General features: G+C 40.2%; 1 protein-coding gene across 10 annotated transcripts in view; it reads left to right on the forward strand.

Moving 5' to 3' along the window:
* EYA1 (EYA transcriptional coactivator and phosphatase 1) overlaps positions 1–26,888 on the forward strand; it is a 169,265-nt gene that overhangs the window by 26,097 nt on the left and 116,280 nt on the right. For 3 of the 10 annotated variants that reach the window (XM_077752482.1, XM_077752483.1, XM_077752486.1), the window contains 3 exons: positions 8,035–8,104; positions 8,422–8,564; positions 12,392–12,553. In XM_077752482.1, coding sequence (XP_077608608.1) covers positions 8,035–8,104; positions 8,422–8,564; positions 12,392–12,553 — 375 coding nt within the window. Of the gene's footprint in view, positions 1–8,034; positions 8,105–8,418; positions 8,565–12,391; positions 12,554–25,093; positions 25,103–26,888 lie in introns of those variants that run through there. The other 7 variants (XM_077752484.1, XM_077752476.1, XM_077752485.1 and 4 more) reach the window with 4 other exon arrangements.

Here is a 26,888-nt window from a genome sequence, read left to right on the forward strand (position 1 = left end):
CATCAATAGATTTAGCCTACAGCAGTTTCAGTGGGTAGTGTTTACTTCCCTTATGCCCGCTTGCCCATATGCCCCATTTCTATTGTTGCCAACATAGTTCCTAGCAGATATGTGTGGTCATACGTTCAGTGAGTAAATAGATGATTTAACCAATAAGGTGAGGAAGTGGACACAGGAAGAGAAAAGTGGTTCTCAAGTACATAAATGGTAAGAGAAGAGAAGGTAGTTCATTAGAAAGTTAGATCCAGGGTTGAGGATGGCATTTAGAAAGTCAGAGTGGTTTGGCTGCCAGCACAAACTTTATAGAGATAAGGGCTAAAGGAATAGGCAAAATGGAGATAACTGACAGAGGGAGGTCCCTGCTGGGATAGAATCCAAATCCAGAACAGAAGTGGATCCCCTTGGAAAAGGAATAATTTTCCCACGCAAACGTCAGGAACAATGGAATGGGAGTTAACGCATGTGAGTTTGAAGTGGAGGAGACACTATGTTAAGGGAATTCCTGTCTGATTCTTCTGTTCAAAACCTCCAGTAGCTCCCGTTTATCTCTCAGTAAATGCTGATTCTTTGCAGTAGCCAAGAGTTCCGTCAGACCTATTGCCTGCTTCCCACTACTCCTTCAACATGCCAGACGTACTCTCAGTCAGCGTCTTTGCAGTGACAGTCCCTCTGCCTGGGGCGCCGCTCTGTACACCTGCCTAACTCTCTCACCACCTTCAGTCTTTGCTCTCATCTCACCTTCTCTATAAGGCACCCCAACCACCCCACTCAGTGTTGCAAAACTCGTGTAGGCTTTCAGTCTCTGCTACATGCTAGCTACCATAACACGGCCTTTTGCAAACTGTATCATTTATTTGTGTATTAGGTTTATGGTTGGTCTTTCACCCACCAAAATGTAAGCTTGTGATGGCAGAGATTTGGGGATGTTTTGTTCATTTGTATCCTTGACACTTGAAAAAGTATGTGACGTGTATTAGGCACTTAGATATTTGCTGGATGAATGAATGGATGAAGGAATGATGGCTTCGCTTTTTCCTCTGAAGCAATTCAAAACGAGGATACTGATAGGCTTATGAACTTGAAGAGACGGAGAAGATCGAAATAGATGCTATGAGGAGCTGGGAAGCCCGAGGCTGCTTGGAACATAAAGGAGGGTTGGCAATAGAGCCAGAGTCCAAACAAAGGTAGAAATACGAATGTGGAGCCTTTATGGTAGAACAGTTTTTCTTTACAAGGGTTTTGCTGCCCAGGTAAAAATGATACTTAAGGATTTTCCAGGTAAGGCATGGAAGAATATAGAAGTAAAAGGATTATGGGTATCTGTAAAGGAAGTGTTTAAAATAATTTTTCATGTATCCTCCTGGAATAAGTATTAAAAAAAAAAAAAAAAAAACCCAAAGGTAAGGGATAACACATTGAGAGAAAATAAGGGTATCATGGTGTCCTGCATCTATGATAAGGTTGGAGAACAGATGAGATGAGACTAGACAAAAGAAAATGCTGAAAGGAGAGGATATTTCTTCCTTAATCTTAAAACTCAGGGAGACCTCTACCACATGTTCTCGTAGTTAGTCCTCTGTGCTTCCCTTCCTCAGCCTTCATTACTACTTTTAAAATAACTTCATTGTCTTTACTCCTGCTAAACCATAGCACTATGAGAACAGAATTTTATTTGCCTTACTCATGGTTACAGTCCTCGTGGCCATGATGGACTTGAGCACATGGTTGCTGGTCAGTAATGTTAAGTAAACAAACAAGTTGGTTGATGCTGTTGTGGTGCAAGACTGTGGAATTGTGGGGCGGGGGTGGGGGGGGGAAGGTTCACAATGTGGTCTTCAGCTTGGTTGGAGTAGAAAACCAGAGTTGAGACCTAGATGGAAAGAGAGAAGTGTTGGATGCATAACCCAAGATAACGTTGGGACTTGTTAGGGGATATAGTCAAATACTAAAGTTTTTGGTAAATGCGAAGCAGTGTTTAGGAGGTTGGTCATTTTTGGAAGTTCTTAAGAAGGGTCATAAATCTTAGAGAAGGAAGGTTTTATCGGAGAAAGAAAATAAACAATGATTTGGAAGAAGCAGCAGTGAGGGTATGTTTTTCAGGTCTCTTGTAATATATGGAATCTGAGAGAATGAGTAGGATCTACTTGGAAAAAGCCATGTGGAAGAAGCAAGGTCCTTGGAAAAAGGCTTAGCAGAAGGTGGAAGGATAGTTTGGTGAAGAGATGGAAGGTGTAGGAGATCTTGTTTTCATTAGATTGGTTCTCCGTGTTGCACAATGGAGAAGGGGATGGAGTGAGCTAGGAATTTTTCTTTCCTTCCATCTTTCTGTCTTTCTTGAGTGAAAATGCAAAAACCATGGCCTCTGGGGCAGTTGTGAACAGGATTTAGAGTTTATAAGAAAATGAGAAGTCTGGAGAAAGCAATCTCTAAGCATTTGACCCCAAAAAGGTCTTCACCTCTGCAGTCACTACTCCTGCTTCCTTCTCCATGACGACTTAAAAATTCATATCTCAAGGAGCACCTGGGTGGCTCAGTCAGTTAAGCATCTAACTTCAGCTCAGGTCATGATCTCATAGTTTGTGAGTTCAAGCCCTGCATTGGGCTCTGTGTTGACAGCTCAGAGCCTGGAGCCTACTAAGGATTCTGTGTCTCCCTCTCTCTCTGCCCCTCCCCTGCTCATGCTCTGTCTCTGTCTCTCAGAAAATGAATAAACATTAAAAAAATTTTTTTTAAATCACGTCTCAACTATTTTGGGTGTCTTGAGGAAATAACAAGGATAAAGAGGAACTGGGCCATTCTGACATTGGTAGTAGCTGTCTCTACCTGTGCCCCTCAAGGAACCTGGGCATCTGAAAGCATAAGTAGGCAGTGAAGCTCCCTCTTTTCCAGGAAGATCACCAGGTATCCTCGTATGGGAAGACTGGAGGAGAGCAGTTGATTTTCAAACGCATGTTGCTGAATTGAAAATTGCAAGGTGGTTTATTATGTTTTTAAAATTTAATGATATTCTGCCCATTTACTATTTACCTGTGAAAAGTAATATTTTAGTGATCTACATGTTAAGAACAACTGGGGTTGAAAATAATGTTTGTAGGGATTGCAAAATACCTTTGCCTTCTGTTTCTTCCATTTCCGCAAAGTCTAAATTTGTTACTAAATGAGGTGCCAGTGGATAATATTGATCATACAGTGTTGATATCTAGTAGTATTTGAAGATTGGAAATAGAAACAGGAATGCTTCTAAAGGAGAAAAAATACCATGTATGAAAAATATGATTTCTCTTTTAATTGTTCATAAAAAGATGTAGCTTTTGGGGTCTGACTCCTTCATTCAGCAGTTATGTATAGAGCAACTACTGTATGCGAGGCAGTGTTCTAGGCAGTGGAATTATAGCCGTGATGAAGTAGATGAGGTCCTTGCCCTCAAGGAGCCTTCATTCTGCGGGGGAGGCAGCTAGTAAAGAGGTAAGTGGTAGTGAAAGTAAATAGGCTGTGAAAGAAATGAGAGCAGATCAAAGAATATAGTGAGGAGTGGCTGTGGATCTCTTTTAGAGGGACAGCCTCTCTGAAGGGTGGGCATATGAGCAGAAATCTTAGTGAAGTCAGGGAATAAGTTCAGGTTTATGATGAATGTGTATATGTATGTATTTTATATAATTAATTTCCTTTAAATTTGTAAGAGGATAATGGTGCTTAGAGTCGGGGGCAGTGTGACATGATCCAATATATATTTTTAAGAGATCAGCATTTGTTGTGTGAAAATGCTTTATGCGAGAAGAGTGGAGAAGAGGGTAAGTAGAAATAAGGAGACCAGTGCTGCTGTGGCTGAGGAGAGAGATGACTGTGTTAGCCCATGTCCTTAGAAGAGCCACGGAAATGGGACTAAATGTGCCAGGATTCCATTAGGGGAAAGGAGTGGAGGAGAGAGAGAGGAGGGTGAGGGTGTGTGTATGAGTNACAGGGTGGCAAATGAGAGCAGGGGGGAGTTGTCAACTATAGGACATGTTCTGAAGGGAGAACTGGCTGAATTTATGATAAAGTGATATGAGGAAAGAGAAGAGTCAAAACTTTTGGGCTTTCAACCTGTCCATCTGAGTGATGTTGCTAATGAGATAGGAGCAGTGAATGAGGAACGGCTAATTTGGAGATTTCTATTAACCTCCTCAATAGATTCTCAAGCTTAGGTCCTCCCCTCCCTTCCCACAACAAGATTTGGGGAGGTTCTTTAACTTCTATATTAGAACTAAGAGAAAGGATGGAATAATAGGAAACAAATGTACTAAAACAGAGGCAATAGTTGCCCATATGTTCTCAAGGCTCTGTCATATGTAATTTGGAGCTTACTAATGGTAAAAGAATCATTTTATTTACCTTGATGAATGATCTGGGAGTATTCTTTTTGCTTTAGGGTATTCTGGTCCCATGAAATTAAAATTAATCTGAATTCCTAAATTGTTTAAAAAGTTAAAGGTGTTTTTGGCAATTAAGAGGAAAAGTACTTGAAAATGACATGGAAGATTCTGGACTTTAGTCCACACAACATTGTAGGGACTTGGATTTAGGGAAATCCCAAAAGATGTGGCTTTATTATATGGCATTAAATATTTAATCATTTTAGGGGCACATAGTTGGGTAATTAGTAGCAAGATACCTGGGCAGCATCACAGCTTCTTCTTCACATGTATTTTCTAAAGGGTACTATTCACAGGGGCCTGGGTGGCTCAGTCGGTTGGGTGTCTGGCTCGTGATTTTGCCCAGGTCATGATCTCATGGTTTGTGAGACTGGGCTCCATGTTTGCCTCAGTGCTGACAGCGTGGAACCTGCTTGGGATCCTCCCTCTCTCCTCTGCCCCTCCCCTACTTGTGTTTTCTCTCTGTCTCTGTCTCTCTCTCTCTCCCCCTCTCTCTCTGAAAATAAATAAACTGGAAAAAAAATACTATTCACTCCAAACTATATGGCCAAAGAGCTGAATCAGGTTTATTTTGTATGTTTACACATAAGTGAAAAAAAATTAACCATCCTTCACATCATCAGGGCTTAAAAAAATCTACTTTGCTTGACCCAAACCTCACATTGTAATCAAACAAATACTATTTATTGATTCCTTACCACATTCCAGGCCCTGTCAGGTGCCAAGGAAACAGAAGAGAGCAAGAGGTCATTGGCCCCAGAAGCTCATGGTTAGCAGAGGAAACGAACTACACATGTTAACTCTGATGCAGTGTGGCCAAGTGCCACACCACCGATGTTTACAGCACTTCAAGAAAGTAGAGAGAAGGAAGACATTATCCTAAAGAGAAAATGATGTTTGAGTCCCACTGGAGGAATGTTTGTCAGGCAGGGAGGAGAAGGCCTTACGAGGCAGAGGGTCTGGTCCAAAGAGCCCCCAAGACGAAGATGAGCATGCATGGCACGTATGGGCAGTCCTCAAGTCCAAGGAAGCTACGGATTACTAGACCCAAGAGAGGGTGGGTGATTGAGTCTCTTTGTGTGCCCTGCCGAGAAATTTGGAATTTTTCCTAGGGATAATGGAAGCCCAGTTGAGAGATCATAAGCTGGAACACGGACATAAAGAAGTTTCCATTTAAGAAAGATCACTCTGGTGGCACTGCCGTATTGTGTTCAGGTCCGCGAATGGGATACAGGGAACGTGACAGAGGCTAATGAGAACCTGACCCTGGACAGAGGCCCGGGGATGGATGGAGTGTGCAGAGCAGCTGAACAGGCAGTATGTGGATCTGGGAGGGGGGCCTTGTGACTCCTGAAATAGAGGTAGGGAAATGAGAGGATTCTGAGGTTTCTAGTTTCTTTGTAGGACGTCGAGAGATAGTACGTGTTAATGGAAGGAGTCAGGCAGAAGTGGGTTCAGATACCACCTTTCCCATTTATTTGTTTGAATGTTTTACTTAATTTCCATGCCCCGTGTGTAAATTGGGGACAGATAATCCTGTTTTGTGGACCAAGACTGAAGAGGAGTTGGAACTTCAGTCTGAGCCAAAATTATATCCTGATTCCAGAACCTGTGCTTAATTACCACACTCTGCAGCCCCCCAGGTCTCTTTCTTTGTGGGTACACACCTATACTATAGATACAACCTGAAAGCATGGAACCTACCCTGTGTAATAAGCCTGATACAGTCTATGCTGTTATTTTATCTGTGAAAAAACAAAAAACAAACTGCTGGGTACAGCCTGTGAAGTTGAGTTTATGATCACGGGTCCTGACCCACAATTTGAAAAGCCCAGGAAGAGAGCTGGAAAAGAATAAAAGGGATTTCGGTGGCTTCCATTATCAGGTTGCATTGGGTTTTTGTTCTGGTTTATTTTTTTTTTTTTAACTTGGTTTGAACTGTGATTGTCCAGGGAAGGTATGACTCCAGCTACTCTGCTGGATAAATCTACTTTGCCCTGGGTCTCTTTTCAGGCTTAGCCAAGGAGGGTAGGAAAGGCTGTAGTTGAGGCAGGTGGTAGTCCTTGTTGTACAAGTTTTCACTCACAAATCCTTCCCTTCTATAAATTGCAATATTTAATTAATCTGCTCATGGCTATCTGTGTGCCAGCCTTCCTGCTTGTGACAGAAAGAAGTTGTCTTTGCGTGTTTGCATCTGTGGCATCTAGCTCAGTGCCTGGTACAGAGTAGTGACTCAATATGTGCCCCCAGATGGGGGCATACCTGCTGGGTTGGCCTGCCATCGCTTTAATGTGGCCCCGGGCTCTGCCAAACTGAGAGCCACATGGGGAAGTCTGGTAGCTCACATGCAATAGATATAGATGAATCTACATCTGCTGTCACTGCGTTAGGCCTGTGTGCTTTATGAGGAAAGGATTATTCCTAGATAAAGATTCTGGTCCAACTCAGCCGCTGTTCTCCCAAACACAAATGGAAAATTGGGTTTGGGATGTATACATGGACTGATGTGACATAATGAAAAAATGTATAAAACTTTGAGTGCATGGAACCTTATAGAGGGATTTTAATATGCAGCATAGTTAATAGAGCCTCGAAGACCATGATTATTACTGGAAGAAGATAAACATATTATATCTTATAATTGTACCCAAAGAATATACACCTCAGCTAGGTAGAGGATAGGATATTTACATGTTTATATATAATACACAGAAACACATATAGCTATGTGTATATATAAATATATAAATGTATAATATATATATTATATATAAAATAGCTCATATTTCCATTAAAGCTGAGAACTACCATTTTACTGCCTTATGTTAACAAAAATGGATTTTTGCTTTAGTTCAGAATAAGTGTAAAAGAAGATAGTTTAGTGCATTCCTGAGAACTATTGAATAATCTATATATGATTAAAAAGAAATGAAATTCTGCTTAAACGTTTGAACAGCCTCTTTAAACACAACAACAAAAAAAATTTTTTTTTGTTTTTTGGTTGTCTTTTTTTTTTTTTTTTTTTTTTTTTTTTACTTAAATAAGTGAACTTGAGCATGTTTAACTGAAAAAGGCCAAGGAAAACTGCCTCAGCACAAGAAGAAACAGGCTTCGCGTGCAACTTGAGAAATTTAAGAGAGCTATAGGAATGCATTTTTACAAAAAAATGTTGCTGAATTCATGCAGGCCAATGAGGAGCTGCCCTATTTCTGCTCAGCTGAGAGAAGATTAGACGGTGTTTCCCGGTAATCCAGGGTCAGGTGTGTGTGTTCCTGAGCACACACAATAGGCCAGGTGACCTTTCGGGTCCCGCCCAGCCCTGCAAATTCACTCTCTTCCCCGTCTTTGAGCGGCCATTCCACACAGCACGCAGCTGGCCAGTGTCTCAGATGATCATGACCCCTTTCTAAGACCTAATCTAAACTTAGAAGCACTTCATCAGTTCCCATAGGTTGTTGGATATATTTTAACTTAGGTTGACCACATGAAATTGCCATCTTTTTCAGGCCAAAAAGGTTGAATACTGGCTATTCCACATAGTCTGCCTGTAGTTCAAACTAGAGTGATGCTTTATACCAATTTTGTATTTTGCACTGACTGTTGTGTATTTTTTTTTTTCCAGCAATTGGGAGCAGTAGCTTTAGCCCAAGACCAACTCACCAGTTCTCCCCACCACAGATTTACCCTTCCAAGTAAGATGTATTTTCTTTAATAAATGACTTTTCTCAGTAGCCTTTTACCTTATTTCAAGTCCTCTTTTGTGCCCACATGTTACATCTTAATTTAAATTCAAGTGCATTTCACAGAGACATAATGTGTTGACACAAATTTGAGCATCATCTAGAAGAGATACCGAAGTATTTCAGTACTTGGTGTATTATATTTGAAAGTTATACTTTAAGAGACGGTCTTTAACTGCAATTTTTGATATGGTTGTTAATCAGTTATCTTGCATGTTTCCATCTAATGCATGGGCTTTCTATTTTCTGTCATTTCTGAAAAATAGCAGACCATACCCACATATTCTCCCTACCCCTTCCTCACAAACTATGGCTGCATATGGGCAAACACAGTTTACCACAGGAATGCAACAAGCTACAGCGTATGCCACATACCCACAGCCAGGACAGCCGTACGGAATTTCCTCATATGGTGAGTAATCGTCTTACTTTAGTAGTGGGATCTCATGGGCATACCGCTGTGTGTGTGTGTGTGTGTGTGTGTGTGTGTGTGTGTGTGTGCGTGCGTGCGTGCGCGGGCAAGTTTCACAGGGGTGGTACCTAAAGGCTGTCATCTTGGGCCACTTTAGAAAGTGTGATTACCTTTTGTGTCTAAATTCTTCATATGATTGTTTTGAATGAGCCTTGTAAGAGGTGGTGGCTACTTCTCTTGAGGTCGTCAGTGGCAAATAGATTGCATGGTTCATATGACGTCTTGCTCTCATTTTCTCCCCCATTTATAGCTCAGCTTTTAATTTGCCACTTGAGCACTTGGTTCTGGAATCCAAAGTATTTTAGTGCATATCTGAGATAAAACTTCCGTGAATGAAGTCTTTTAGGGAAAAGATACGTTTCCTATTTATCAGATGCCTAGCTGTGATTAGGAAGTACAATCAGAATTCAAAAAATCCTTGCTCTGAACTTGAGGGTGGTAGTACTTTTAAATTTCAGCATTATCAGCCATTAGGAAAAGTGATCTATATCACAGCTTGAGCTGCACTTTAAAGAAGAAAAGCAGGAAGCCTTTAAAGCTCACATCCCTATTTGTTCTTTCCCACCTGGAGATTATTTATCTTGGTGTAATTTAACTCAATTGTTAAACGGTCAATACCTGTAAATTAAAAATAAATCCAGCAAAACCCTAAAGTTTAATTTAAGAAACCTTAGAATTTCAAGATACCTTTTCTTCAACTGAATTGCAATTGCAATTTTAAACAAATTGTACTTTGTTTGAATAGAAAAAATGTGAATGATATGCATTTCCTTAAGAAAAAATAAAACCTAGCAGTCAAGATAAAATACATAAATGCTTGGAGGAAAGGACTGGTAGAAAAAATAATTCTGGGCTTATGGCAATATATTGAAAGAAATCATATTCTTTAAGCATTTCAATAATAAGTAGAAGGCAAATTATTGAAAGAAATCATGTTCTTTAAGCATTTCGTTAATAATTAGAAGGCAAATTATTTTATTCCTTTTTATTTTCTACCTTTGCCCCACACCAAATCGACTATATATAAATGTTTTATAAAATATACAGAAATTAAAATGTAAATTATATGATTTCACCCTTTATAGTTTCATTTCAAAAGTATCCAAAACTGAATGTTATCTAGCTGAGTATTTTTCTTCTAACGAGGCATTTTTAAGGCAGATTTTAGAAATATCCGTAAGATGCACTTCCTAGAATTATCTTGCATTTCCATAGCTTTTATGCAAGATTTCTGAAAATCATATTAGATATAGATCAAATTTATCTGCAGTTAACTTTTAACCAATTCTTGTGTGAAATGAGAAAGGATCTCGGATTTGACTCACATAGCTTCGTCACTATAATGTGAGTTGAGGCCGTCCCCAGTTTATATTCTCAAAATGTCTTTCCAAGCTGATTATTTGAAGCGTAAATGTATCTTGCAAGGCAAACAACATAAAAGTGCAGTTGGCTTACTGGGGCTGCCAGGGGAGGGTGTCGTTCATGTCATTGCCTTGGCTGTCACTCACACAGCTCCTCTCTTATTCTTTCTCCTCTCCATTCAGTATGGTAGGGCCTTTGCCACTTTCTGGGCCATGGTCTAGGACTCTTCCAGTAACTGAGCCATTCATGGATGTCCCTATTGTCTGAGATCATTGCTCAGACAGAGAGATTCTGAGGTTCAAATCAGAATTAGTAGAGGGAGGATTGAGATTTTAACGTGATCTACTGGTGGGGTCGGGAGATGGTAAGAGCGAGGCTCCATGGCCAGGGCTTTGACCCCCAGGGCCATCTGTGATGCTAAATCTCCTGGGAATAATTCTGAATCCTCCAGCATTTTCCTGGTCACTGTCTTTGTTCTCTTTTTGGGCCTTGAGTACAAAGGGACGCTTCCAGGGCTTCTGACCAGGCGTTCTACTTTTCTTGGGCTAGTACAGTGAAAACTACAATCGCCCTCTCCCCTCTTCTTGCTTGTGAAGGAAGAACACATGGTTTAGGGGTTTTAACTGCTCCTAGTCAAGGTCTAGATGGTCTTAGAAAACTTTCTCCAAGGGCTTTTGCCCCCTGACTTTTTACTTAGACCCTATAAGAGAAGGTAGGCAAATCTTTCCATAATAGGAACAGTAGATCAGTGGGGAAGAGAGCTTACGCTCTTCTCTGGATCTGCATGCAGCTGACCGGTATGAGGAGTTCTCAGGCCTGTGGGTGGAAGCCATTTAGAGAGAGAGGTGCAGCTGAGGGTGTTTTCTACCTCTTCCTGCTTTTCCTTATCCGTTCTTATCACAAAGATTGAACCTCCAGGCTAACACCAGAGGTGGTACAGGAAGACTCAAAGCAGATTAATTGAGCCTCCAATGGAGAGAGATGGGGGAAAATCCCTGTTGGTGACAACATGGAAAGAAAGGGAATTTCTTGAGCCATCAAACCACCTGAGGCAGGTGTTTTTACCAGGGACCATTTATAAGTATGGATTACTTATTGGTTTGGGATTGCCTGTGGGGAAGAATCACATGTTTTTTAAATGTTAAGGTTCTATTAAGACATAAATGTTAAGATCATTATGAGGCTCTTTAGAGATGCGCCAGGAATTATCAGAGGCTCTCTCAGCCAAGAGTCAGATTCTTCCACTGCCTTGGGAGAGTTACCTAACTTCATTCTACTGATGAAATTCCCCTAAAATGGAAATAAACTGTGAGGCTCCTGTGTCTTCTAGATCCCAAAGATATCATTGATCTTACGTGCAAAGTGAAATTATTCAAAACTGTAGATTTGCTTGGCAGAAGTTTTACTCTCTTCCTTCTGTGGAAATTAAGGACACTTGTTAACTTTCATGACCGTCTTTAATTATAATCCAGTGCTGAGCCTGGCACAATACTGCCAAACCCAAGTCCTAAAATTCGATGTCAGCCTGGCATTTCGAGAAGTATTTGGGGGCCACAAACACATGAGTTTTATGTTACAATGATAAAAAAAAGAAAGTGTACTGTAGGCCATACTTAAAACCGTAATATTGGGGAAAACAATACTTGAAACTCCAAGGGACAGAAGGGAACTTTTGGTTCGCTTCACTTGTTTATAAATCACTGTCCTATTCTCTATGATTCAGTTCTTTAATATTCTCCTAGTTTTCTGCTTGCTCTCTGGTAGGATCAGGGGGGGTGGGGGCTTTCTTTCCCCTGTGTTGCTTAGTTCGGTGCCCCATATTGCTTCCTCCGACTTCAAAAATGAATTGTGTGCTAAAATCATCTTTGTGGCAGAAAGAGTAAAGAAAAAAAGAGAGAGAAAAATGCTGTGTGGCTAGAGACTCTAATCACCTTTTAGAGAAGAGAATTTTGATTTTGACACTAATCCACACAGCAGCTTTTAGAATAGTCTAGTTGAAGTTTCATTATAGCTCTTCCTTGGCTATAAAGGAGATGATCTTTTAACCACTTATAGAGCAACAAAACTAAATTGTTTTTATATTTTACATTTATATTTATTATAAATATATATTATATATAAATAAATATATTTATATTTATATGTTTTATATTTATAAAATCATTTCACTGGAGTTAAATTTTATAGAAAATGTAAATCAGGAAAACAAGAAAGGACAATGTGAATAGTCACCCAAATCTGTAATACTCCGGTTTTGTTTTGTTTTAATTGAAGTTCTAGGTAAGGGTATTTCACCCTAAGCTTGTATACCTTTGGTTATTGAGATAATATTGGGAAGCATTGATGATTGAACACCTGGGGGAGTGTTTTTGTTGTATTTACCGAAGTTTGAAAGGAACAGATAGATAAGCTGTCACTAACTGATTTAGGTGCATTGTGGGCAGGCATCAAGACTGAAGGTGGATTGTCACAGTCTCAGTCACCAGGACAGACGGGATTTCTCAGCTATGGCACGAGCTTTGGTACGCCTCAACCTGGACAGGCACCGTACAGTTACCAGATGCAAGGTCTGTATTTGCACTGACACTGCTCTTTTCATTAATCCTGGAGTCCAGCAGTTATCTTCTAAAGTAGAATCCAGTGTTCTGTGTAGGTGGTAAATGATAATAGAAAGTGAGTGGGCTTAGAGGCAAGATACCTGGTTCTGTTTTGGCTCATCACTTAACCTATTTTCTGGGCCTAAATTTCCATATTTATAACCTCAAGGTTAGACTGAATCATCTCTGAAGTTCTTTTCCAAAAGCTGTAAAATTCCCTTACGTTGACGTTTTCCGCCTTTGCCTCTATCAATTTAGAAAAGGAATGACAAACCCAAAGTTAATAATGTAAGAGGCTGCAATGGGGTCTATGCTAAAACTTTTGATGTGTGGCATTACCTGCCAATCTTTTTAAAAGGGCTGTTTTCTTCATTGTCATTATCATAGCTCTAGAAGTACAGTATGTGATATGTGTTAACTAAATGACTTACCAACAACCAAGGGATTAAATTGACAACCATTCAATGCATCTTTAAGATGTTGCTTCTAAGGACCAGTCCCTGGGCTCTAATTTTGAAACTATAGACTGAATATACTGTAAATGCAAGTCAGATCGAAGAACAGCTGAAAGTTGAACATTGCCAGTACTGTTTAAAGGGAATACACACGCATAACTATAATTGGCAGGTTATCATCATGCAAATGTGTCTGTAAAATAATGAAAGTAGTTCTCATAATTTAAATATTCCCCTAATATCTTTTTACTACAAGTCAGTTTAACTAATTGACCTCTTAAGAGTGCCAAGCCATAATTCAGCTAAATCCCTCACCACTACTTTTTGATTGAAGGCATTCTTTTTGTAGTTTTTATCTTTTTTCTATCTTTTAACTTATTCTTCATTACATTAAAATAGTTGTTTACAGCAAATAAGTTTGAAAACAGAATAAAAAATAATTAAACATCTCATATTTATTCTAATGACTATAATATTCTTCCAGATATGCAGTATTGGACCGTAGTGTATAATAAAGTATTACAAACTCATTTTTTTTCAGTAACAACATATCGTAAACATCTTCTCACACCAATAAATTCTATAGCATCATTTTAATGACTGCATACTTCCATACATATATCTTATTTAACGAATCCCCATTTTCTTACACATCCAGAGCAATACCATGACTCTTTTATGTGCATTTTTCATTTTTTCCTTTGAATAAATTTCAGCGTGAATTGCTAAGTAAACTTTTAGACTCTTTTAAGGATTTGTTATATGTTTACACAACGGCTGTACCTTAGCATGGACACATTCAATAATACCTTTTTAAAAATTGTCATTTTAGTAGGTACAGGATTTTACTTTCAGATACGTTTTTTAATTGAGATCATCATTTTTTTCTTCCATGGCAGTGTTCATCTTTGTCTTATTATTTCTTTTATTAAGTTTCTTAAACTTTTTATAGATAAATTTCCAGCATATAATTTTTTACACTAAAATTTTATGGGACCAAATCTATTAATCTTTTCATATTTGGTTTTGCCTTTGGTATAAAAAAAAAACTGAACCATAAAATTTTGGTATATTTGGTGGCTAAAAAATAAAAACCGTCTTACAACAGGTAATAGGTATTGTTAGAGGGATGTGACTCATACGCCAGATTCCAGAACTTTAAAACTCCTCAGAGAAAGAATTATGTTCTTGCATGCGCTGATTATTTGAGGTAATAAAGGTAATAAGAAAAAAGAGGTGAAGAGACTTTGTTAATGAATTGAATAGTCCTAGGCTGTAGTGAAGAGATGGACCATAAGGCAGACAAGGCCTGTTTGCTTCTAGAGCTTGCATTCGCCAAGGGCAGAGTCTTCTGAGAACTATGGGAGAAATAAACAGGGCCCCCTGGTGTGTCTATTTTCCACTGGGCACCCAGGTCTCCTTGACAGGAAGCGGGTCCTGAAGGTCAGGAGGAAACGTGTGAAGCAACCTCTCGGGAGGAGAGCTGCCTGCGGGTGTGGTTCCTGGGCCCAAGCCCCTCTGCAGCGTCTTGGCTGCCCATCCACAGTGAGCGAAGTACAGAAGTTTTAAGCGTTGAGAAACTTTTATAGGCGGGCAATAATGAATCTCATGTTGGTTAAATCAGATGATAATTTTAAGATCTGGGACTTCCACCCTCTCTCGCTTTCTTTTTTCATTTCATTCATTTGTAATACGTGACGATTGTACTTTGCTAAATTATCAGTCCTGGAAGGATTAGGGGGAAAGCTAGTCTTGCAATTTCAGAGAGTTTGAGAAATGATGTGCTTGCAAGTTACCTTTATTCTTTGTCTTCCTAAGATCGAAGGCTTATATGGCCGAATGAGTTCCTAAGAGGACTAACTGACTGTCAAAATATAAACATAGTGTTAGAATAGAGAGAAGTGTGGACACGAAGGAGAAGAAGTTAGTTTGGAGAAGGAAAACTCTTTATTTTAAAAAAGAAATAGAGGCGCCTGGGTGCCTCAGTCAGTTAAGCAGCTGACTCTTGGTTTCAGCTCAGGTCATGAGCTCACATTTCGTGAGTTCACGCTGCGCTGACAGCACAGAGCCTGCATGGGATTTTGTCTCCCTCTCTCTCTGCCCCTCCTTCGCTCGCTCTCTCCTTCCCTCTCTCAAAAACAGAAAGACCCGTGCAGTACCAAATATAGCATTGCCTCTCTACCCATATTTTCCCTTGCATCTGGGCATATTAGATATTGTATTAAAACTTCTTTGTGTTTTTGTGCAGCTGTTGGTGGGGTGGCTTTTCCTGTGGGATTTCAGAACCCATTTTCCATGAATGAGATATTATTTTATATGCGTGTTTCTATAACGGCACTTGACTCAATTTTAGATGATTAGATATAATATGACTTCCACATATCAAGCCAGAAAATTATATGCTATTAACTTGAAACACCCTAGTGTGGCAATGGTAATGATATATAATATGCTATAAACTTCTTATGGCCAGATTTGGATAAATACTTAAATTCCGATTAACATGTATTTTTATCAGTATCAAGTGTATTATGAAAAATGCTTCACTATTATTAAATGATATTGTATATTCCGTTGCGGAGTCTATTGGTCTTTGAGTGTTTTTTCAATACATCTTTTTTTAATATAAAAATTTTTATAGTGTCTTAAATTATTTTCAAAATTATCCCAATTCTTTGATCCTTAATGAGTAACAGTGATGTCTGCTTATATCAATCTCCTCTTAGAGCTATTAAAACTTCTTAGAATCCTAGATAAAACTACATGTATTTTAGTGGTTTGGGAGTGTTTTACCTAGTTTTTTTTTTTCCAGGATCTTTTCACCTTTAAAATATAGGTATGATCATTGTTTATTCAGAGATTTAGCTACTAGAATTTCATAATATTAAATTTCATAATTCTAGGAGAAATGTTCTAGTAACCCAAACGACTCCCACATAAACTGAAGTGTGGTATGTATGCTTACTGTATTATGCTGATTAATTTATAGAAACTTAATGGTGATCACGTCTTTGACAGATCTACCTCTGTCAGGCATAGAAGGGCTAGACTAAAGGCACAGGGAAGTCTTGCCATATGATTAATAGAGTAGGTTCTAGGGGTGCCTGGGTGGCTCAGTCAGTTGAGCATCTGACTCTTGACTTTAGCTCAGGTTGTGGTTTCATGGTTCATGAGTTCGAGCCCCACGTCAGGCTCTGTGCTGATAGTGTGGAGCCTGCTTGGGATTTCTCTTTCTCTCCCCTTCTCCCACTGGTGTGCTCGCTCACGCTCACTCGCGCTCGCTCGCTCTCGCTCTCTCTCTCTCAACATAATTAAACTTTAAAAAACAGTGTAGGTTTTAGAGTCAGATTGCCTGTTGAACAGCCCTGCCATTGCTGTCTGTGGGCCTCCAGCACAGTGCCTGACTTCTCCACATCTGCATTCCTCTCTCCCAGGTGGGATAATATTATACACTCCAGTAGTGTAGAGTGAGATGCAATCGGGATTGTCCATGTAAATCACTCTGACCAACATGTAGTCATGGTAAGAATTGAAACGGTTGTTTTCATTGTTACTGCTCTCCTTGTGGTGGGGATGTGGTTACTATTTATTATTTATCAGTGGTGGTATTATTATTTTTTCTTAATTTAATGTTTACTTTTGAGAGAGAGACAGACAGAGAGGGAGACACAGAATCTGAAGCAGGCTCCGGGTTTTGAGCTGTCAGCACAGAGCCTGATGCACAGCCCAGGCGTCAGATCATGACCTGAGCTGAAGTTGGATGCTTAACCAATTGAGCCACTCAGGCACCCCAGTGTTGTTGTTATTTATTGTCCAGCTCTCTCAAATAGTTCCAAATTAGGAAGCATTACTTAAATTTCACTCCCTCGCATTCCTTAGGAGCAGAAATATATATATATATACTAAAAATATGTATATATACATATATAAACATGTGTCTATATATGTATATGTGTGCATATATATACATGTATATGTATATATGGCATATATATATACATGTATATGTATGTATATATGGCATATATATACATGTATATGTATGTATATATGGCATATATATATATACATGTATATGTATGTATATATGGCATATATATATATACATGTATATGTATGTATATATGGCATATATATATATATGCACACATATACATATGTACTCTAAGAACCCAATAACCAAATAAGCATAGCAAAAAAAACACCAAAAAAAACCAGCAGCAAAAGACTAGATCCAACTAATGTCCTGGCAAAATGGAAAATCACTATCAACAAAGATCAGGCTGTTTGTACATGGCACAAAAATTGGTGGAGAGACCAGAAGAAGCAGCCAAGAACCTGAAGAAGAAAATCCAAAGAGAAAACAGCTGTGCTGGCGACATGGGTGGCAGACTTCGGGGAGTAGAAGTGGTGAGCACACAGAAGGGCTTCTGTCAAAGACAGGACCTCAGTTCTGTACTGGTGGGAAAGGAAGAGGCATCAACCAAGTGCATAAGCCTCCCTAATCCCTCAGTCATATCTCTACTTTGAGCAAATAGAACTGGTAGAAAAAGAAGCAGCAGACATGTAAACAGCAAAATGTTCAGTTCAGAAAGCAAAATCAGGGAAGAAGATAGGAACGTGACATTCTGCTACAGAGAGATGGAAAACTCTAGTACACGTACAACAAAACAGCAGTTAATGTTCATTCAGCAGTGATTAATGCCAAAGGCTATTCTAATTATTTTACACATGTTGTCTCAATCCATGTGAGGACCCTGAACAATGACTTTAAGGGATAAACCTGAAAATGCCAAAGGATGTGTCAAAATGGAGAATGATTTAGAAAGAGTCAGAGCCTGCTGTGTTGTGATACACTTAAGTCACAGTACCAACAGGGGAGGCTCTTAGAGAATGCTACAGAAATACAGAATGTAGTTGTCTATAGCGTATATAATCTCAAGGACAGATTTGCTCTTTAGATAATTTAGACTTTGTGTAACACGACTAGCTATGTAGGTATATACCAGCTCTAGAAAATTGTTTTTAGATAATTGACTTTTGAGTGCCATTTGTACTTTTAACACTTTCGTGACACTTAAGGAACAGAATTATTTGGTAATCTGTGGGCCTTTGCCAGTGCCAAGCCTCGTGAAGTATGCTGTACTTGCTGCCCACGTTTGGTCCAGGTGACCCTTCTGGATCCTTCAAGCTCCAGTGTTTAGCACTTCTCTCATGGTAGACTTCTGTGATCTTGTATGTACCCGATTTCAAGACAAACAAGGACCAAGTTTTTGTTTTCTCTGCACTGATACTAATAGCCCATGAGGTAAAACCTCATGGATTAGGAAATCTGATGACTTTCCCTTTTGCTGTGAGGTCGCTAGAAAATTCTATTTCTGCTTTCGTGATCTCTTGTACATCCAGTCAAAGTTTGGTTTAACAGAGGACGAGAAAATATTCCCGTTCATAGACAACTGTAGGCTTCACCCTGAAGAAGTGAAATCCTTGCTTTTAGTTTTGATACTTCCCTGCTCCCAGGGTTAGCCTTAGTGTTTCTGGAAGATGTTTTGGAAGGGTGTGAGGAGGTTTCCCTTCATGGGCCATTGACAAACTTTATGCAAATGAGTTAGGTGAACGGATGAATATGGATGGAAAACGCATGCCTGGAGACCCTGGGTCAGTTGTGCAAGTGGCGTCAATAGTGTTTTCAGTGCTGCTGGCCACAGGGCCCTGACAGCCAGAAAAAGGCATGGATGTTGCGTGTGCATGTGTGTATGCCTATGTGTGTATGTATATGCATATGTGGGGCGGGGGAGCGTGAGTATGGATAAGTGTGTGTCCGTGTAAAATTCCTCTTAGGTGAAACTGCTTCAGCCTTTTACTAACCAGTTTCACAGAATATTTGCCCAGTTTGTCATAAACTAGTTTTGATTAGCTTTTTTAAAGTTTTATTATTTACTTGTTTTGAGAGAGAAAGTATGAGCAGGTGAGGGACACAAAGAGAGAGAATCTTAAGCAGGCTCCAAACCAGCAGCATGGAGCCCTAAGTGGGGGGTGAACTCACGAACCAGGAGATCATTACATGAGCTGAAACCAAGAGTCGGATGCTCAACCGACTGAGCCCCCATGTGCTGCCTTCACTTTTTATGTATAAGAAGCAACTGACCTGAAATCAAGCTTTTAGTTACACCTTTTTAAATGCAAGTTCCAGAGTTATTGGCTGGCATCACCTTTCATTTGCCCCCGCATTCCATACAATATAGACTCATAGTTCCATCTCCCACAGAAAACAAGAAGCTGTGTTCGTAATTGTGAGGCTGAGTCACATGAAGAAAACGACATTTTGTTTAGCAATTTATTATGGGCAAGGACATGCTAAAGACTTTCATGCACACAAAAAAATTAGATTGGGTGAGGCTTTGAGGAAAACCCAGCATGTCATAATAACGTAGTTCTGTTGATTCTAGAAGGTTGCGGGTAGTGATCCTCTTTACTCGTATGTTCATCTCTGGTATCTAGTAGGATGTCTAAAATAGACAAATGTTTGTTAAAGGTGGAGAGGTCTATGCCACAAAGAAGGTTAGAGATTAAGATTCCTAAGGACCCTGGTTCCCTTCATTTGGAGAAGTGAATTTGGAATTTAGCATATTAATAGTCTTGGTTAGTCTATGGTCACAGTTTGTTCAAGGCAGTCTTCTTTTGTGTTCATACTTCTAGGAAGAGCTGGCTGAGGGCATCACAGAATGGGAGTTGGGGGGTATACAGTGCCTTTCCAAGTGTTTGAGTGTTTTACTGCCCCCGAACAGCAATTGCAGTGTGGGGCCTTCGTAGCCTCTGCACTGGGGAGGTGTCAGGATTTGCCATGATAGATAGGAAGGGCAACGCAGACACACACACACGAAAACTAGAAGGCTCTGGAAACTTCACTTTGTTTATTTTCCTTAGGCTTTATTGCTCTCACTTAGAGAGGAAGATAACACAAATTCTAACTGCCTCTTTGTATATTCTGTTGTTTGTTAAAGAGATCGGGGTTCAAACCAGTGAGAAGACACAAATAAGGGCAGAGGTTTAAGAGTGCATGGGAGGGCACACTGCTCTGCAGCTCTCTGTGCCTCGCTTATCTGGGGCTCATGATCCAGTGGAAATGAGCTAATAATAACCCCATCAGTGAAACTGTCCTTGTTTCTTTTGTTCTGTCTGCCCGTAGCTTTTCACATATACGGCCGAAGTGTTTCCGTGTATGAGTCATTTAGAGCCTCAGAAACTGCTTAGCAAAATGTTCTCTGAAACTTTTTCATTATCCATAGACACAGCATTTTTCACCAGGGAAACTAGCAAACTCCAAGATGCATGGTTTTCAGAATATGAATCCTAAACCCTTTTTTTTTTTTAAATAATCTGCATGATAAAGCACTTAAGATTTGTACTTTTGGACATACAGTGACACGATACAGTTAGCATTGAAGAATCGCTCTTGTAGCCTGTGCCGATGTTCAGAACTTCTCCCTAATTTCTTTGCCACGTTTGTATCTACTTACATTTATATTTTAGTTCATGGCCTTTTTGCATTCTGGGACTTTTTTTGTGCTGAAGCTGATTTTTTAAAAGTAATATTCCATTTCAGTTCCTTTGACATCTTGTGATATTTCAGCTAATGGGTATTGAAAATCCTAGCCAATGTTTTTTTGAAATCCAGCTGTAGCAATAATCAGTGATCAGTGCCAAATTTATTTTCTATAGGAACTGTTAAAGGATATAGAAATAGATCAAGAAAGGTAAACATAAAGTCTCTGCAAGTTTTATTACCTAAGTGAAAAAATGCTCTTCGGAATATCACAGCTATTACCGGGATAAAAAGTAAAGCTTGGTCACTCAAAATCCTTCTTGTAGGAAAGGGGGGAAACTCTGGTTTTAAATAACCCATCTGGCCTTCAGAGGCTTTTCCCCAGGGAGCTGCACTAACTTCTGCCACATAGATCGTGCCCGATGATGGACATAGCCCATGGCAAAGAGGCCAGGGAAGGAAAGCAAATGGACTTCTGTGAAAATACACGAGGGAAAATAGCATCCTGCTCGCCGGGTAAGTGCTAGGAAACACTCTCAAACATGGGAAGTACAGACAGGCCCCAGCAGGTTCCAGCATTCTGATGTGGGCTGGGATTCTGGTTTTTAATGTGAGTCCTTGTTCTCTGTGAAGTTAGACCTTTGACCTACACGTCCCACCCCACCCCCCACTTTTTTTTTTTTTTTTTTAAGCATTTTGAAGGCAGAACTGGGCAGTGTTCTCCAGGTTAAATCACACACAGAACTTTGATTTAATATTTTAAATGATGACATTTATCAGTATAAATTCTGTTCTACTTAATATACTAAAGGACTAGGGATTTGTTGATAAAGCTTCTGAGAGGTTGGCTTATTTTGAAAGTATAATTGCTTAGCACCTATAGAACTGGGTGGCCCACACAGGGTCTTCTGGCAAGACTGTTTCTTGTTTTTTACGGTTGATGAGACCATTACCTTTACTCTGTAGGAATCTCGGACAGGGACAAGAGGAAAGCAAAATCTTTGTGATATTTTCTCTGTGGGCAACATTCTACAATTTGCTTTTAAAATGACTTCCTAGCCTAGAAGAGAGCTAGAAGGAAGAAGTCTTTTAGAAATGAGATGGTTCGATTGCAAACTTATTCATTCAGTGGGTCAGGTGCCTTTGTCTCTACCGTTTGTATGTCTGTGATGTTTACATAACCAAAAATTAAGACCACTTTTCATAATTGACCATTCACTTTCAACGTTACTGAATCAGAAAGTCTAAAAGGGGGATTTGGCGTGGTAGAGTGGAAAACAGTGACCTGAAATTGGAGAAGGTGGCCATCCACTGAGAGTCCGTGCCCAAGAGAGAAAGCAGCCTTCGCCCTGCTTCTTGGGAAGTGAGAAGGATGTCTGCCTCCGCTACCTTCCGAACCGATGTTGGAAATAACCAGAGACAATGGAGGTGGAAATACCAAAATACAAGTGGACTATAAAAAAGAATATTATTGCATTCCGAATATGAAATTTCTCCTATGCAAGCAAGACTGTTAATTTCCTTAGCATACCCACACTGTGCCGATACCTGAGCTCACCGTAGCCTCATAGGAGGCCCATACCTGTACAGAAAGGTCAGGGTTTTGTCAGGATGTCCATGTAGTGTGTACATGGATGTGACATTCTTGTACTGTCTCTGAGACCCAGTAAGACTTTATGAGCTGTTTAAAATCCACGATGCTGAACAGGTTAGAATCGTATTTGATTTGAAACTCTGGATTTCCTTTTTGGAGACCTAGAAATCTTTTACATCCTTCCAGAAGAGTCCTTATAAGCCCTGCATTTAATTTCCTTAATTTAAATTTAAAGTAGTCACTGTAATCTAGTGTTGAAAGGTAAGTCTTAGGGGCACCTGGGTGGCTCAGTCAGTTAAGCGTCCAACTTCAGCTCGGGTCGTGATCCCACGGTTCATGAGTTTGAGCCCCGCATCAGGTTCTGTGCTGAGCCTGGAGCCTGCTTCAGATTCTTTGTCTCCCTCTCTCTCTCCTGCCTCTCCCGCTTGCTCGCTCTTGTGCTTGCTCTCTCTCCCTCTCTCTCAAAAATAAACACATGTTAAATAAAGCTTAAAAAAATTTTAAAGATGGGGCGCCTGGGTGGCTTAGTCGGTTAAGTGTCCGACTTTCGCTTAGGTCATGATCTCGCGGTTCGTGGGTTCGAGCCCCGCGTCGGGCTCTGTGCTGACTGCCAGCTCAGAGCCTGGAGCCTGTTTCAGAGTCTGTGACTCCCTCTCTCTCTGACCCTCCCCTGCTCACGCTCTCTCTCTCTCTCCTAGAAATAAATAAAACATTTAAAAAAAATTTTTAAAGTCTTTATACATCATCTAGTTTACAGAAAAAAAACAGTGAAATGTGTATTCTCTAGATAAAACCTGAGAAATAAGCTGAATTATTAATTTGATTGTTTTTCCTTCCCCTACTCTTTTTTCATCACTGAATAAGTGAGGAAGTTGAGGGACATTTTTTCTCTCGTGATGTCTGTTGGACTTAAAGCTGCTCTTCCAAACTCCCTGTAATCCCACTACCACCAAAAAGAAAAAAAAAAAAAAAGACTTATTAAATGGTGTCCATCTGTCCCTACACCTGATTCTTGAGGTCAGCTGTATTATAACTGGACCCTTTGGTCACCACCCTGGACTGAAATTCTGTAGCACCAGTTCTGTCTCTCACTTGAGCCTAGAGGAAACCCTTCAGAGGCATGAATCAGCCATGGTTTTTCCATCTCCATGTGAGGCAGCAGGAGAAACACAACACAGGAATCCGAGGAACGTAGGTCAGGCTGAAAACAAGACTAAGGAAGAGGCGACTTATGTGGCTTCAGTTAGTGAACTGGAATCCCCAGAAAGGGAAATCCATGCAGAAAGGAATAGTTGGGGAAAGCTTGCCGGAAAGCTAGGACTTGAGCCAGGTCTTGAAGGACGGGAGACGGGGACTGTTAGAGGAAAATATTAAATATTAAATGAGTCTGTTGTGTTTCCAGGATCGCAGGCATCCCATCCTGAACTAACATGGTGGACTGTGGATGTGGGAGCTTGGGCTACGGTGTGGACAGCAGTATTCTCCCCTCAGCACATCGGTCCCGAACTCCATCTCTCTTCTCTAGGCCCAGTTACATAAACTTACCTTTGTGGCCACTTTCCCCCCAACCTCTCCAACTCTTTAACATTTCTCGTGTCCCAGTATGGTCCTATTGGAGTGTTCAACATTTAGATTTTTGGGTTTTTCAGTTAAAGAATGCCATTTCTTTTTCCAAATTGTTACTCTTTTCTTAAATGATCAAGAAACTTCTCTCACCTACCTTTAGTCCCTCACCCTCTTTGTCTAAGAAACTTTCACTCTCTGACCTTCTCTTTTGGGCAGTTTTTCCTCACTGCATGCCAGGAATGCACTACTTGCTTTTTCTGCACAGTTGTGTTTTCCTTCCCAAACTAACCAGGTGTTTTCATTTCATTCACTTGAGCAGCTTTGCCTCCTAGAGGTATTCGGAAAGGAAAAATTTTTCAGTGTTCTTTTCTTTTCCCCTCCCTGCCAAAAAAAAAAAAAAAAAAAAGGAGTATTACTATGATTTTTTTCCACAATAGTAGACTATTTAAATAGAGAAGATTTTCCTCCTAACGACTGAGTGAGAAGTTCCCCCACCGCCACCCTGCTCGGAGCATAAATCCTAAACTATACCAAGGATAGTCACAGGCATTGCTGGAGCGTCTCTTGACCCCCTCCCTGCCAACTTCCTTAATTAAGAAATAATGAGTTCTAAGTGGGAATTGCTTCTACTTTGGGGAATTTTTGTAATATTACATAAAATATAAAGCAGTTTTTTACAGAATCTTTCCGCTCTGCCCTCTACCTAGAGGTGACTTCTCATGGAAAGTCATTTGTGTCTAGGAAGGAGAAAATGTCTATATTATTTCGATAAAGGGATTCTGAATATTAAGCCTAATTCTATGACCTAAGATAAAAGTGAAGACTCCTAAATCAAACAGAAACTCTCAGCGGATTAATCCTAATGGACAAAGGAGGCCTGGTGTTTTTGTTTTGTTTTCTTGGTCATGGCTTGCCATCCCTCCGCTCTGGTGCCCATGTTCAAGCCTGCTGTATGCAGCCTTCTACACAAATGTGCCTCTGCTTCCAGGCCTGCGCGGGGTAGGAAGTGGCTTTCACAGCTACACACCAAACCTTTCTTGGGAGCGCTGTGGTTGCTATGTTGCCTTTGTGGTGGTCTGAACTGGTGAAATTCATCTGGTGGTATTGGCACCAGAACTGCATCGGATCAGCTATCATTGTGGGACCCCATACTCCCTTTATGAGCTTTAGTACAGCTTAAGGACCCAAATGCCCCCAAACAGTCTCTGTGAAGCTTCCATTCTATAATTGCTTGACGAGCATGATTACTTTCTTAGTGAAAAAGAAAGACCGTACTGGTCACGTGTTTCTGAAGTAGTTGTTAAAACACCTACTGAATCGGAACAAAACATAGTGGTGCTGGAAGCCAGGCACTGTAGGTGTTTGATAAACCTGTGGATTTTCAGGTAAAACCCTCCCTTTTCTACCTCAAGCAGACAGCAATTCCATGTCTAATAAGGGGCCTAGATGTGTGCCTTTTAACAAGCATCTACCAACGATTGCATTCCGGTTACTTAGCCGTACATTGAATATGTTGGTTAAGAAAAATTTTAAAGATCTTTCCCCCAACACCCCCATTCCAGCCCCGGTTACTTTGTACACGATACGTATACTGTGGAGATTAGAAATTCTGACATTGGAGCCAGATGGCCTGGGACTGAGCCCCAGCTCCGCCGTGCCTGTTTATATCTTATGCAGTTTGTTCATCTGTAAAGTGGGACGTAAGAGTACTCATCTCATGGGGTGGTTGTGAGCGCCCAGTGAGCTGTGACATGCAGAATGCTGTTTTGGGGCCTGTCTCGGAGTTACCACTCAGTAAGTTGTAAGTGCTGTTATTTGTTGTTACCTTATTATCTTGTTATTTGTTTTTCTTAATCCAATAGAAAACTAGAGTGAATTTCAGAACTTCTTACAAAGCAATAGAGAATAGGGAAGAGTCTGAGAGAGCATTGTGTAGACTCTAAAACCAGAGAGGGTTATTGTTGAATTTCACTTTTATCCCACAAAAGCTATATTATTTTAACCTAACCCTCTGTTTCCTTGTTTGCAAAATGAGAATATTAATTCTCCCTATAGCAAAGGTGTCGTGGGGTGTTGATAAAGCACGTAAAACATGAACACACTCCCAACACACAGTAAGTGCTCAGTGGACATTGCTTTCAGTGTTCCCGTATTTTGTGGTCTGGAGATATCTGTATGGGTTGACTATAAATATTTAATTAATTATATAAGCTCTAAGTTTCTTTTTAGCCTATTTAATAGGGAAAGGATGAATGGCCTTAAATGTAATTGGTATTTGTTAATTTGTATTAATTTGCTAGTTACTAATCAGCTTAAAATACTGATTAGTAAGTCATGATACTATAAACCTATAAATTTGTGTACATATTGTATACAATTTATACAAAACTATACATTACAGAGATAGAAAGAAAGACGTTCTAGTAACCTAGCCTTAGGAGGAAAGAGAAGAGGGGAATTCAGGGAAGATTTTTCTGAAGAAAAGCGTTTCTAGTCCATGTTGAGTTATGAAGTTGATTAGAAATTAGGATAGAATGGAGAGGAAGTAAGAGGTGCAAAGAATAGCCTTAGGAGAACCACATGTTGCTTCGTTTGTGTCAGAGTTAGGCTGGAATGTGTATCTGGGTGAGTTGGGTTGAGGTTACTGGGAAGAAACCAAAGAAGCCTAAAAGATAAACTGGAGCCAGCCCAGGGTCTAATAAATAAGCTCTGCTAAGGAGTTTACGTTTTATCCTGAGGGCAGTAGGAAGCCACTAACAGTTACTTTTTTAAACAGGGAAGTGAGAAGATCAGATATGCTCGTTAGAGAAAGTATGCTACCTTTGTGGGAAAGGAACTGGATGGGGCCAGAAGATGGGCAGGAACCCAAATGAAGGAGGCTGGTGCAGAAACCCAGTGTTAGTGGCCTGGACTGAAAGTTAGCGGCTCTCTTTGCCTGAGTCCTCCATGAAGGCAGGTGGGGGGCAGCCCTAGAGAGCTGATTCTGGTGCATGAGCCTGATTCTCTAGTATGTCCACCTCTCCCTGAAGAAGTCAGAGCCTTTTGGAAGTTGCATTAAGTCTCGCTGGCCACAGGAGTGCCGTGAAAGCCTGCTGCAGTGTGCTAAATGGAATGGAATCTCAGCCTGCAGTCAGAGAGTAAATG

Source organism: Crocuta crocuta, unplaced genomic scaffold (genome assembly GCF_008692635.1).
Source record: "Crocuta crocuta isolate KB4526 unplaced genomic scaffold, BGI_CrCroc_1.0 scaffold141, whole genome shotgun sequence".
Taxonomy (NCBI): Eukaryota; Metazoa; Chordata; class Mammalia; order Carnivora; family Hyaenidae; genus Crocuta; species Crocuta crocuta.